The sequence below is a fragment of the Cucurbita pepo genome, chromosome 13 (genome assembly GCF_057944985.1).
Source record: "Cucurbita pepo subsp. pepo isolate OVF chromosome 13, ASM5794498v1, whole genome shotgun sequence".
Lineage (NCBI taxonomy): Eukaryota > Viridiplantae > Streptophyta > Magnoliopsida > Cucurbitales > Cucurbitaceae > Cucurbita > Cucurbita pepo.
In genome coordinates, this window is record NC_141810.1 from 15,872,279 (window position 1) to 15,885,132 (window position 12,854).

The 12,854-nt window shown below is 39.6% G+C and overlaps 3 protein-coding genes across 8 annotated transcripts; 1 reads left to right on the forward strand and 2 right to left on the reverse strand.

Annotated features, from left to right (window-relative positions):
- Positions 1-187: 187 nt before the first annotated feature.
- Positions 188-5,256, forward strand: LOC111808983 (integrator complex subunit). 5 transcript variants are annotated; one of them, XM_023695259.2, is made up of 11 exons: positions 188-561; positions 676-1,059; positions 1,161-1,375; positions 1,875-2,195; positions 2,339-2,537; positions 2,764-2,856; positions 2,983-3,074; positions 3,455-3,572; positions 3,662-3,747; positions 4,156-4,207; positions 4,306-5,256. In XM_023695259.2, the coding sequence occupies exons 1-11, from the start codon at positions 553-555 to the stop codon at positions 4,810-4,812; spliced, it is 2,076 nt and encodes a 691-aa protein (XP_023551027.2). In that variant the 5' UTR covers positions 188-552; the 3' UTR covers positions 4,813-5,256. The 5 variants fall into 5 exon arrangements, with proteins under 5 accessions (XP_023551027.2, XP_086973169.1, XP_086973171.1 ...); XM_023695258.2 differs by having other exon boundaries at positions 189-561; positions 2,336-2,537; XM_087117043.1 differs by lacking the exon at positions 2,983-3,074 and having other exon boundaries at positions 2,336-2,537; positions 3,645-3,747.
- Positions 5,257-5,800: 544 nt separating this feature from the next.
- Positions 5,801-7,925, reverse strand: LOC111808988 (uncharacterized). Of its 2 annotated transcripts, none has more exons than XM_023695268.2 (2): positions 6,633-7,925; positions 5,801-5,952 (listed from the first exon to the last, which is right to left on the reverse strand). In XM_023695268.2, the coding sequence occupies exon 1, from the start codon at positions 7,562-7,564 to the stop codon at positions 6,641-6,643; it is 924 nt and encodes a 307-aa protein (XP_023551036.2). In that variant the 5' UTR covers positions 7,565-7,925; the 3' UTR covers positions 5,801-5,952; positions 6,633-6,640. The 2 variants fall into 2 exon arrangements, with proteins under 2 accessions (XP_023551036.2, XP_023551035.2); XM_023695267.2 differs by having other exon boundaries at positions 5,927-6,277.
- Positions 7,926-9,372: 1,447 nt separating this feature from the next.
- Positions 9,373-12,745, reverse strand: LOC111808984 (uncharacterized). Its single transcript, XM_023695261.2, has 2 exons — positions 11,461-12,745; positions 9,373-11,017 (listed from the first exon to the last, which is right to left on the reverse strand). The coding sequence occupies exons 1-2, from the start codon at positions 12,166-12,168 to the stop codon at positions 9,680-9,682; spliced, it is 2,046 nt and encodes a 681-aa protein (XP_023551029.1). The 5' UTR covers positions 12,169-12,745; the 3' UTR covers positions 9,373-9,679.
- Between the last annotated feature and the right edge of the window lie 109 nt (positions 12,746-12,854).

A 12,854-nucleotide genomic window follows, 5' to 3' on the forward strand; every position in this document is an offset into this window, starting at 1 on the left:
ATGGGCCGTTGACGTCAATATTAATGGGCCATTGATGTCAATATTAATGGGCCATATGACTTGGGCTCAGTTCCAAATGTAGCAGCCTGTTGGGCCGAACATAACGCTGAGTCCGGAAGATGTAGTTGGGCCGTTATGACTTGTGCAGTCCCTTCTTCTACCGATCTGGTATTCACCGTTCGGATTCTGACCTTACAAGAAAGAAAGGACTGATCGAGAAGTAGAAGCTTCATCTCAATTTCTTCTCTCAAAGATACTCCTCCTGCAGCTGCTACAGCCACTGTTCGACTTCTGCTACGAGCTTCCATTACCCGACCACGGCTCCGAGAAGACAGAAAGATTGTTTTTTTGGTAGAAATAGGAAGAAAAAGGGAGAAAGAGCGGGAAATTGTAAAAATAGGACGACATTTAAATAATTTCTCCCAAATATTCTTCTCAAAACTAAAACCCTTCATCAAGCGAGAAGCGACTCCTCCGAGAGGTGACGACGGTGAACTGCCTAGCGACTGAACTGTGAGTGCATCGACGACAGTTTGACTTCTCTTCATTGTCATGGAATTTGTAAGTTGCTTCTCACTATCTGCGATATTAGTTCAGAGCTTTCATACATGTGAATTCATGGAAAGTAAACAAACTTCGTTTAGTTTTTTTATTTGTATTATTTTTCCGTTTCAGACTTGTTTAAGCAGAGGTGGATGTTTCTATTTCCCACCATGTCATATGCTCGAGGTGTGTGGGTTTCGAATCCAATTTGACTGCCCTATGGACTTTTCAGCTCTCCCTATCTTCTCCCCTGTTCCTCTTGATTTTTATGTTATTTCAGACGAAGAATTATCAACTCATCCGGGCAATGGTTCTTTCAATTTCGAAAATGTATCTGAGGAAAAAATTGAAAACCCACTTGATGTGGGTTCTTTGATAAAAGCAGAGCCTTGGTACAAAATCATTAACAACTTGCGCCTCTGGAACCCCTCTTTCACTGATATTGTTTTGATTTCTAGTCCAATGGGCATGTTAGGACTTCCCTTTTTGACCCGAGAGAAGGATTTCTCTGCAAAGGTAGATGATAGCATTTTATTTGCACTTGATGCTGTGTAAATTAGGTCACTATAAGTTTCACAGTTACGGAGAAAACTTGATTTTTCATTGGCTTGCCGTAGATATATGCGACGGAAGCAACAGCAAGACTTGGAAAAATGATGATGGATGACCTTGTTGCAATGCATATGGAATTCAAACAGTTTTATGGATCTGAAGATGATGCCACCCCGCAGTGGATGAGGCAGGAAGAGCTAGAGCTGCTTCATCATGCGCTAAAAGAAGTGGCATTTGGGCAGGATGAAACTGATCTTGGCGGTTGGATGCCCATGTACAGGTAAATTAGTTATTTAGCTTGACTGATTTCTTTCAATTGGAATTAATTTTTGGAAATTTTTGAACGTTTTGTTCGTTTCTCTTTACATGATGTAAATTACTGCTCTCTTTCTCTCTTGCTAACCATTAGGTTTTGGTTTCTCTCTTGTTAATCGAGTATTGTTTTCCTCTCGTTGCTTCTGCTGTGGGAATATTTGTGGGAGTCGTTTCAGAGTTGTGTAAGCACCAATGGCATGTAATGGAATGAAGATGCCTTGGATATTGTTTTCTTTTGCTTTCCTAACTATAGTTTTGGTCTTATGAAACTTGTGTTTTCTCCTCTCTCTCAACTTGGGTTTTGATCATATGTATGTTGCTTTTCAACGTATTTCAGAAGTTAATTACCAAAGACACTGAAGTAAGGAAGTTGCAATGTTTCAAAACAGCTAGTATCAATGCATTTGTGCTCTCACTCATTGTTCATAAAAGTGCTTGTATGTAATAAATGAACTTTTTCTCAGTGCAGCTGACGTTAAGGATTGCATGAAGAAGGTTGAAACTGTTAGATATGGGGAAGAAGCGTGCTATAACGGTGCACTAGTTATAAAGGCACTCAGCTCTGGTCTTGAAATTGGCGCTTGTAACTGGACCATTAATGGCCCAAAGAGAAACATTGCATATATTTCAAGTTCCATCTTTTCTTCCTCCAATGCAATGAATTTTGATTACCTTGCCCTTCAGGAGGAGACAATTATTTATTCTGATTTCTCATCTGTGGAATCTATGAATGACATATTGAACGATACAAGTGGCCCACTTACAGACAACTTAACGGCGCTCAGGTATCTTATGCTCCAACTTTGAAATTGTATCTTGCACTACAAATCTAGTCTTCCTAGACATCAATATTTTTTTCCCCACTTTTTTGAATAATTTCATCAAAAATTTCCCTGAGGATATATTTTTGTGTTGTACTTATTAGTAGTAATGAGGAAACTCTGGCAAATTTATTGAGTGATCCTGCTGAGAGCGTGGGGGAATCAGAAAGACTGTCTTTTATCTGTTCATGTGCTGTCCAGTCTGTTGAATCTGGAGGTTCAGTCCTTATTCCTATCAATCGACTTGGTGTAACCCTGCAACTTCTAGAGCAGATATCAGCTTCACTAGATTATTCAAATCTGAAGGTTAGTAAACTCTTTCTGAAGAAATTAAGTAGTCCCACCTATCTTGTTATTCTTTTAGAAACCCATCAATAGCTGATATCCTATGCTAGCTGATTGGGCAAACTTTGAGTAATTGACATGTGAGAACTTAGAGGACAATGGGGGCATATATCATCAGAGTATGAAGCTTAGTTTATATATTTGTTGGTTGCTTTCTTTATACCCAATATGCAATTAAATTGTGTAGGTTCCTATATATTTGATTTCTTCTGTAGCTGAGGAGTTGTTGGCATTTGCCAATGTTATACCAGAATGGTTATCCAAGCAAAGACAACAAAAGGTTTGAATTTGTTTGTTTAGTGGTTTCAATCTACTTGGAGCGTTTAGTCGAATTAGATCGATATAAAGCGTTTAGTTGAACTTGATCGATATAATATTGCTCTCACACAATTGGTTGGTGTTGCAGTTATTTTCTGGAGAGCCAATGTTTGCATTTGTCGATCTCCTTAAAGAGAAAAGACTTCACGTCTTTCCTGCAGTTCATTCACCCAACTTATTGTATGATTTAGTCTAAGCTTTCTTCTCACCTACATACACAAGCACAGCAATCTATAAATTTGGTGCTAATGACATGTTCTTTCAACTTTTCAATTTTTTGAATGTTCGTTTAGATTTTTAAGAACCGAAGTATTTAAGATGAATACTTGGGAATGTTGAACTATCTATGAAGTCTTTTCTTATCCTACCAGTTTTCAGAATTAGAGATCCAAGGTGGTCGGATATGAACTGGTTTATTCTGTGGAGTGAATAACTATTTGTAAACCTTGTACAAAAAAGTTATGTTTATTAAATAATTGTTAACAACTTAGACACGAACTTGTACGAAATATTTTGGTTTTGAACCATGATCAACTTTGAGAATTTGACTCTGTGTGTAGAATAAACTGGCAAGAACCATGTGTTGTATTTTGTCCTCACTGGAGCTTACGACTTGGTCCGGTGGTCCATTTGCTTCGACGTTGGTGTGGGGATCCCAGCTCGTTACTTGTTCTAGAGGTGCTTATAGTCACTTAATATTTCTTTTTACTTTCCAAGAGTACATATCTTCAGTGGCTTTGATGTTAATAGGAACATATAATATGCAGAAGGGACTTGATGCTGAGCTTGCTCTCTTACCGTTTAGGCCAATGAGTATGAAGGTCCTTCAATGTGCATTCCTATCTGGTATAAAGTATGGTTCATGTTTCTCCTCGTTTTCTCTCCTATCCATTATTCTTGTGCACATACAGATGGGATTGCTGTTTCTGCTTCAATATGCTTGGTCTCCCACTTCGAACTTTCCCCCTCCCCCCGTGTCTCCTCAGTAAAAGAAATCTGATACCATCTTCTAAAATCAATATTTCTGCCTGAAGATAAGATTAAAGTTCACTTGTGTAAAATAGACTAAAAAGACTTGGAGCTCTCAAACAATTGTTTGTTGGATTCCAGTAGGGTTGAGACCTTCTAATAGGACTTGGCATGAAGTGAGACCAAAACTAATATCTTCTCTTGGTTTTTCTTCAAGGTTTTGAACTTGTGGAATTCTTGAGTTATATTGGTTAGTTTGCTTATTTTGTGTGCTTGTATATCCTATTTGAAGGTTGGACAAGGTACGACCGTTGCTGAAGGTCTTGCAGCCAAAAGTTGTTATGGTAGTATTGTCATTTACTCATTATCTCCCATTATTCTTTTTGAGTTTATATATTTTCTGGACCTACATTTGCGTCCCCCTGTGTTTTACTTGATGCAGCTTCCTGAGAATTTGAGCCGGCTGATCAATACAAATACAGAATCATTCACCGTCTTTTCGTACTCTGAAGGCGAAACCTTACGTGTACCAAACTTGAAAGACAGTTTAGAATTAGAGATTGCCCCGGACTTGGCTATGAGTTTCTGTTGGCGGAAGTTGCAGCAAGGAAATATAGACATCGCAAGGTTGAAAGGAGAGCTCTCATTAAACTGTGGGAAATTCAAGTTGTTAGCTGAAAATGCGCACGTAGCCACAGATCAGAGGCCACTAATACACTGGGGTCAGCCAGATCTGAAAAAGCTTCTGAATGTGTTATCAAAAATGGGTATTGAGGGATCTCTGCAGCAATCCGATGCCGAGTCGAGCAACGTTGGTGTAATACGCATACACGGTCCAACTGAGGCTGTGATAGAAATCCAAGAATCAAGGACTATAATTAGTGTTGCTGATAAGAAATTATCTGCTCGAATTTTCGACGCAGTAGATAGCGTCTTGGATGGAGTTTAGTAAGGACTCGGCCATTCTTAGCAAATGTTACCTTGCATTGGACGGGCATGGCAGTAAGAGATGAAGTTTGAACTGCAATGGCATGGCGAAGTTTTGTGTAAAAGATCCATTTATATGGCTGTGAATACAACCAAGGGGAACAAATGATTCTATTCTAGAAATGTTCATTAGAGGTTAGGATTGTATATGGCTGTGATTGATGCAACTGCAGATACCTGAATTTTGTAGCTATGTAGATTGAACAGGAAGAATATATGTTAAGAGAAGAACTCAATGAGGTGATGAAAAAAATCAAAAGACCTTGCTGTCGTGGGGTATGCTAGATGAAGGAATTATATTCATCCAACCTTATTGTGTTTTGGATTATAAATTTATTCTAAGATGATGGACCCAATAGAATATTTGAGAATTTTATTACCTTAAAAAGTCTTGTAAAAGTTGTCAGACTTGTTTTAAATAAATTGGTTGAATGAAAAATAAATAAATTAGATGTATGCATGTGCAACTTATTGCAAGTAATAAATATTTTTTTTATTCAATTAATAAAAAATAATAATTTGAAACTACTCTATATAATTTACATAATTAAAATATGTATAAAAAGTAATTAACCTGAGATGCATCACCCACTAACTTTTCAAAAAGTATATTTTCTTTTAAAAACTTTTTATATAATTATAATTACCATTGTATTCTAGGTACCGGTAATTCTGGTGGAGAATATTCATCAATATTATCAATTAAAGTTAATTATCTAATTAAGAATCACCTGTACATGTAATTATCAATATTCTAATATTTTCTTTAGTATAAATTGACAAATTAACAATTTTTAATAGAAATATTATGACTAAAATAATTTTTTTTTTTATTGAAAGAAAATAAATAGTCGTAGAAAATATGCCCCGGATTTCTTAAAAAGCGCCACCCTAAAAGGCAATATTAATCACATTATTACTGAAAAATGATGATGAAGAAGACAAGAACGTGACAAGAAAACAAAGCTAAAAAACCACATTAACGGTACGTACATTCATACATACATACATATATATATGTATGTATTATCTTGGTTCATAAGACATGCATGGCTCAGAGTCGGGACCTCCAGAAGTGGATGAAAATGGATTGAACATTGAGCTTAAAGAAAAAATTGAAGTCGTTTTAGGATCAAAATAGAGTCATAAATTTGAGTTGGGAAAGAAAAATGTAAAAACGATATTATGGTATACACAGAAACAGGAAATGTGGCGATGTTGCAGAGTTGGAGATTTAAAGATGTTACAGTTTATGTACTTTTTTTTTTTTTTGTTTGTTTGTTGGTTTGGTTGGTTGCATTAATGAGCGATGATTCCATCCAAGTTTATGGTTGGTTGCTTGGTGACCCATAATGCTCTCGCTACTGCCTTCTTTATTGCATATTTTATTACCTATTTAGAGTGCCAACTCCCATCCTTCAAGCTAGCTGATACAGTCAAACACATAACTAAGAAATGAGATTCTTAATTAAACAATGATATTATTGTTATTATTATTGAAGGATATGGATATATACCTACTATTCCAGTATTTGGTTCCTTAAATTCTACTTTTAACAGCTTTATTTGATGCTTTTTAAGTTTATTATTATAATTCACAATTTTCAAAATGTTTAAACACAATGTCCCTATCATGGGGTTGGAGAGGGAAGGCATTGATTAGGAGGAGTTTTAGTTTGGTAAGCAAAAGAAAAGAAAAGAAAAGAAAAGAAAACAAAACAAAACAAAAAGGTGGGTTTAGGGTTTGATTGGGTAAGAGTTTAGGGGACTTAGAAATGGTACCTCAAATTTCAATAAAAATCCTCTGGAAGAAAAGGAGCCAAAGTGAGGGCGGCTTTGACGTCTAGTTTCCATGCAAATCCACCGCGGTCCAATCTCCAGGCGTCACAGGGCACCACTTTGGAGTCCTTCTCCATTTCGGTGTCTCTTTTGAACTGCAGCTTTATTTGGCAGCTAAACACTCGGCTGGTCATACCCAGTTTTGGGTTTGATATCAACCACACCGCTACTTCTGCTGCTCCTCCTGACTCACTCCCGCTTCTCGTTTCCTCTTGCCTTTCCCTTTCCCTTTTTTGCCTTACCATCCTCTTGAATGCCTTGTTCAACCACTCCACTCTATTCATCCCGTTCGATATGAACCCCGGACACGTGTCCTCTTCTAGATTCTTTATCCTCTCCTCGTCCGTGCACCCTATCTCTCCCTCCTCCACTTCCAGATCCATGCATGCCTCCCTCACGCATTCCACCGTTACCCACAACTCCAACGCTCCACGTTTCGGATCTGATACCAATACTACGTCGTTTTCCATCCTCCCAACTTCCCTTTTCTTCTCCGACCACTCAGATCTGCCGCCACCGCCAACCAACTCTATATGTCGCTCCGGTAGCAGTTGCAGTGTCGTCGTCGTCGTCGTCGTCGTCGTCGGCGCCGTCCGATCCACGAACTCGCCGTTTTTGTTACCGTCGGTACTGCCGGTGGTGTTCCTCGTAGTTTTCTTCTTCCTATTATATCTCCTAACCCTAACGTACTTCCTCTTCGTCCGTGGTTTGGAAATCGAGGAGTTCTTGCTGTCTACTGACGATGTACCAAGGGAAACAGAGGGTCCGACGACAGGCTTAGGCGCAATCGGGCGGAATCTCATCATTATCGGATGGATAATCGTCTTACCACAAGATCCAAGCATGGGGCGCGCCGCTGCTCCACCACCGTCCATAACGAAGAAACAAAAACAAAAACAAAAGAAGAAAGAAAAAATAAGCGGAGTTAAGGCATCGCGTTTTGGAGTGTGACAGAGAGAGCCATGTTGTTGATGATGATAATAGAGATGGAAGGAGAAAAACCAGAGAAAAGCAAAAGAAAGCACAGTAGTAAGGGTGAGAGAATTCAAGGGAAAAAAGAAAAAAGGACACGTGGCTGTATGGCTACGAAACAGAAACAGTGACGCGACGTTAATTGGTTGAATATGTTTTCTTATAGAGGTGGGACCCAGCAGGAGAAAGATGCAAATCTGGTAGCAAATTGGGTTCTGTTTGGGGAAGTGGGGACCACCGAGAACCAATAGGAATTGAGGGAGTGTCAAGCACTGCCGAAAGGTAGGGCACACGTGGCTGGCCTTGGGGGAAGCGTAATGTTCCGTGAAGCGTGAAGTGGGAAGCTCCCTTTTTTTATATATTTATTTTTAGTTGGTAGGTTCCAGAGAGCCAACACGTGGTTGTTCGGTATTAGACAGAATTCGTAGCCGATCGCACTCCTCCGCGCGTGTGAGATACGGGAGATGAGATATTTGAGGGTGGGAGCGCGTACGGTGAGTCGCGCGTGGAGCGGGAGTTGGGAGATGGGGACGCGTGGAGGGTGGGATTTGGGGGAGGATCTAGGAAAAGATTTAGGAGGAGTTTGGGGGGGTTGGACAAAAAATGGAGCGATGGGATTGGTCCTTCACGCACACCCATGTGCCGCTTATTGCTATTCAATCCTTGCCACTTTATTCCTTCCCTAAATCCATCTTTTCAACCCTGAGCCGATTAACCATTTAGACATCAAATTAATTAACCCAAATATCAACCTCAAATCGAATTAACCATATTTCTTTTAAATTTAAATCAAATTATCAAATTATCAAATTTTTAATACCCGTTCCCAATAATAATATATATATATATATATATATATATATATATATATATATATATATATATATATATATATATATATACATATATCACGGTATCAGAAGAAATATTTGCATAAAAGTTAATCTAATGTTGTAAGTCACTGTAACAAGAGGGACACGTTGAGTTCATGAATAATTCTATTTATTGGGCCCGATTGCAAAAGAAGAGCATCACTTTACATTTCCTTTTTCCTTTTATTTCAAATGAACACTTTATATGCAATAATTTTCTCTTATCTCTTTCAATAAATTTCTTCTCCTCAATCGTCTCCTAAATTAATATTAAAGAACAATGATATACCTAATTTACTATTAAAAAGCATGTTATATAAATACTAATATATTATGGTGATCTTACTGATAATAATTTGTCCATGGGTAAGTGGCAATGACATGGACGAGGATGAACATGTTTGGCGGTGGCAATGAGCCACAGGCTTTCTCGAGGGAGACTAGAGAAGAATGTTGTCTTTGACAGAGTAACTGAACATCCAGTAGCCGATGAGGGCGACGACAAAGTAGGCACCAATGACACCTCTCCACATGGGGCCTTTTGGATGGCTTATCGGGAATGGAAGGGATTGTGGTCTGAATCTCCAGCACCACGTTGTGGCCTGTGTATGCCAAAGCGTGTACAGTGCCACCACTCACGACACTACCAGCCTCGTCACGCCAGGCCCCACACCAGTGAAGCCATGGCGGACGGGAGGATGAGCACGCCAGCTCCCACCGTGGGCGTCACGTTGTGCAAAGGGGAGTGCCACCATTTTACATTCCTTGACGGATGTGATTACAAGCCAGTCAACTATCGCCAGGGTCCCACTCCTATGTATGGAGCAAGATTTCATCACTACATAATTGACGACTTTATATTATTAAGCATTTTTATGAGTTTAATAATGGAAGCACCTATTGCAAAGGCAAACAAACTCACAAACGACTAGAGATCAGTCGCTTTCAGAAAAGATTGAGCAAGTTACAAGCCATTTCAGTAAGTTACTTGAAGTTGACTCTCTCTCTTAGCTATTGAAATCATTTAATCCAACCACTGTGTTATACTTATACATCAGACAGTTTGGCACTTGCTACTCAGTTTAATCCTCTTCTTCTACGTTAAGTCCTGACAGCGATGTCGCTCGTCTCCCGTCTTGTTCTCGTCTACGTTACCGAAACCACTGGAAGCTTGTAACTCTGGCTCTGCTGCTGCTTGCTAACTGTGGTCTTCCCAATTAGGCTTCCTGCACCAAAACAGAAATACTGGCTCCTCAACTTCCTATCCACTGAGCCTTGTTTCTTGAGATTCGGTGTTTGGTTGTCAATGGCTTGGTTTGAACAAGATGGGCCTGCACCATCACTGTCAAAACAAATGCCCTTCAGTTTATCTACTGACCCCGGTGAAGAAAGTGATGATTTCGAAAATGAGCTAGACCGGGATCGATGGGGAATGACTATGTGTGGCATGCCTTGAGCCACTCCGCGCATTAGACCAGTAGCATGCTTCTTCTTAGCAGACGGGCTGGATTGATTGCTCCTAACTGAAAGTGTTCGTTTGTTGTTGGGAAGAGCCAATGGCTTTGAAAACCTTTGCCTTAAAGGGGGTGGAGCTTCATCTGAACTGCTGTATTTCTTCTGTGATTCTTCAATGGAGCCCTCATCCATTTGCTTCTTTGACGTCTCACTTTTCTTCTTGTCTTTGATTCGAGGCCAATGGAAGACACTTTTCAATCGTTGTGCTGCAGAGTTTACAGAACCAGATTTCTTAATAGTTGATGAAGTGTTGGGATTCTCATTTGTTGAATCGTATGGACTAAACTCAACTGAGGAAGAGCTCATTCCTGCACTGCCATGATCCGGTATGATATCCGACACATTCTCAATGCCTGTATACAACAATATTTCATTGTCCGAGACTCGAAAACAGGTCCCAGGACTGCTTCCAATTTCCTGCATCTTCAACCGTGAAGCTATGGCCTTTCTCATTTTATAGTCATGACAACCAAACATTCCTCCAGCTGAAATCAGCTGCCTTATTAATATGTCGGCTGATGCAGAATGTGTATTTTGTTTAAGATAATCAAGCGGCGTCATGCTATCCATGTCTCGAACGTTCAAGTCAATGGACCGAGCAGTCATCAAAAGTTGTACGAGATCAGAGTGAACATTCCCAATGGCAGCCATGTGAAGAGCAGTCCTTCCATCGTTGTTTCTGGCATTGATAATGGCATCCATGTTATGAACTTTGCCACAAATCACATTCTTCAAAAGATCAATTTGTCGGTCAAGTCGACGAAAAGCAGGAGTTTGGAAGCCAGAAATGGCTTTATGCAAAAAAGTTTCACCAGCTTTGTTTCTTAGAGAGATGGATGAGGGAGATGCTGCAATAAGAGCCTCAACTGCAGCCAATTGGCCCCTGCAAGCAGCAATATGCAAGGCTGTGTTTCCCTGATGATCTATGGATTTGATGATAGGGAATGTTTGGACAAGATATTTAACCACCTGCTAGTCAACAATGTTTCAGTTCTCACATACAGTAGCCAAACAATTCCCTTGATGTCGGGAAGAATTTTGTAAGAGAGACTTTATAGCGTGAGATACACTTTGTAAATTCTTTGTGTCTTTTTGCTTAATTTCTATTTGTGAGTGTGTGAGTCCGATCGATCTTGCTCCTACTTCCTCTACAAGAATTGGATATCATAACCTTTTTGTTGTGGCATTTGGGTACAACAAATCGTTTCAATGTGCATTGAAGGTTGTGGCATTACGAATCAACTTCCTTCTTTTCATTCACTCCTAACAGTTCTAACTTAACATACATACCCCTGGCAATTTTATACTTATAATTTGATAAAGATTCTCAATATGTATCAGATTACCATGGAGGTCTAGCATGACAATGATTAAGAAAGTAAGAAAAAGACAGCGATTATAATATAGATTACCTCGACTTGTCCTCTTCCAGCGGCTGCATGTAAAATTGTAGATCCTTGGGCATCCCTGCAAGCCAACACGTCGGAGCAATCCGCAAGAAGGTCCTTCAAAATCTTTAAGTTACCTCCTCTGGCGGCGGCATGAACACCTCTGTTCATCATTTCCCATTTATAAACGGCTGGAATCTCTCCGATATGCTCCTCCAAAATCCCATCTCTCCCGGTCGAGAATCTCGGGGAGACTGCAAAATCATATAGAATCCGAAATACTTCATTGTTCTTACTCCGGGCGGCGGCGTAGAGGATATCAGTGACCCCATATTCTCCTTCTCCAAAAACAAGTAAAGGGTTTCTCTGGAGCAGTTCTTGAACGAACCCCAAATCGCCTGCGGAAGCGGCGGTGTAAATCAACCACCCGCCGTAGCCAGCCCGGATTAGGGAGTTTTTCCCCTTCTTCGATTCGGACTCCAGTAAGAGTTTTCGAGAGACCTCAGAGCGGCATTTTGCGACGTCGTGATACTGTTCTTCGTCGTCCCAAACGGTCTCGAGGCGACGAATCCGGCGGAGAGATGTGAGTTTGATGAGGTGGTTGCTGTCTAACCGAAGGAGCTCCCGGACCAAATCATAATGACCATTGGCAGCCGCCCAATCGATCGGAGAAGCGTACCACCACTGGTCGCCGGTGCTCTCCCACCGGAGAGGGAAATACGTCGGAGGCATTAATAAGTAAATAAATAGCAGAAAGAGGCACTAAAAAGCCACAGATTGAAATCCCTTTTGAATATAAACAAAAAAAAATTGGGAGTTTTGAGAGAGACCCTCGATTAAGTTAGCACAAAAAAGGGAATTGAGAAGGAGAAAGACGAAACTGTTGGGCAGTGGAAGCGTTGGAAAAAGGATGAAGACGAGAGTTTTGGCGGGAAATCAAAGAAGAAGACAGAGGGAGAAAGGGTGTGGAGCAGCCATTATTGGGAACAGAAAAAGCTCTGAATTCAGGAAAAAGGAATCAGGCCTTGTTTTTTTCCTTGGAAGAAAAAAGCTGTGAACAAAGGTCGTAACGGTGAGAGAGATGGAAGCAAAACCAAATACTGGTGACTCCAATAACAGATTTATGGCGTTTCAATGTCGTAAAATAACGCTGAATTTTAAATTGAAAATGAACGGCCACACATTATAAATCTTAAAAAAATTTAACGGATATAAAATATTAACTCAATTTACTCCCTAATAATTTATAGAAAGAAAATAAAGATAAAAAGTAAAAGCATAATTATAGGAATATTCTCATAAAATATAATACATATGGAATTTGTAAATAATTTGTAAATAAAATATAAGTTTTATTTTAAAAAATGTAAGAGACATAACCGTACCATTGACATTAGTAGCGATGTTGGTAGATGTAA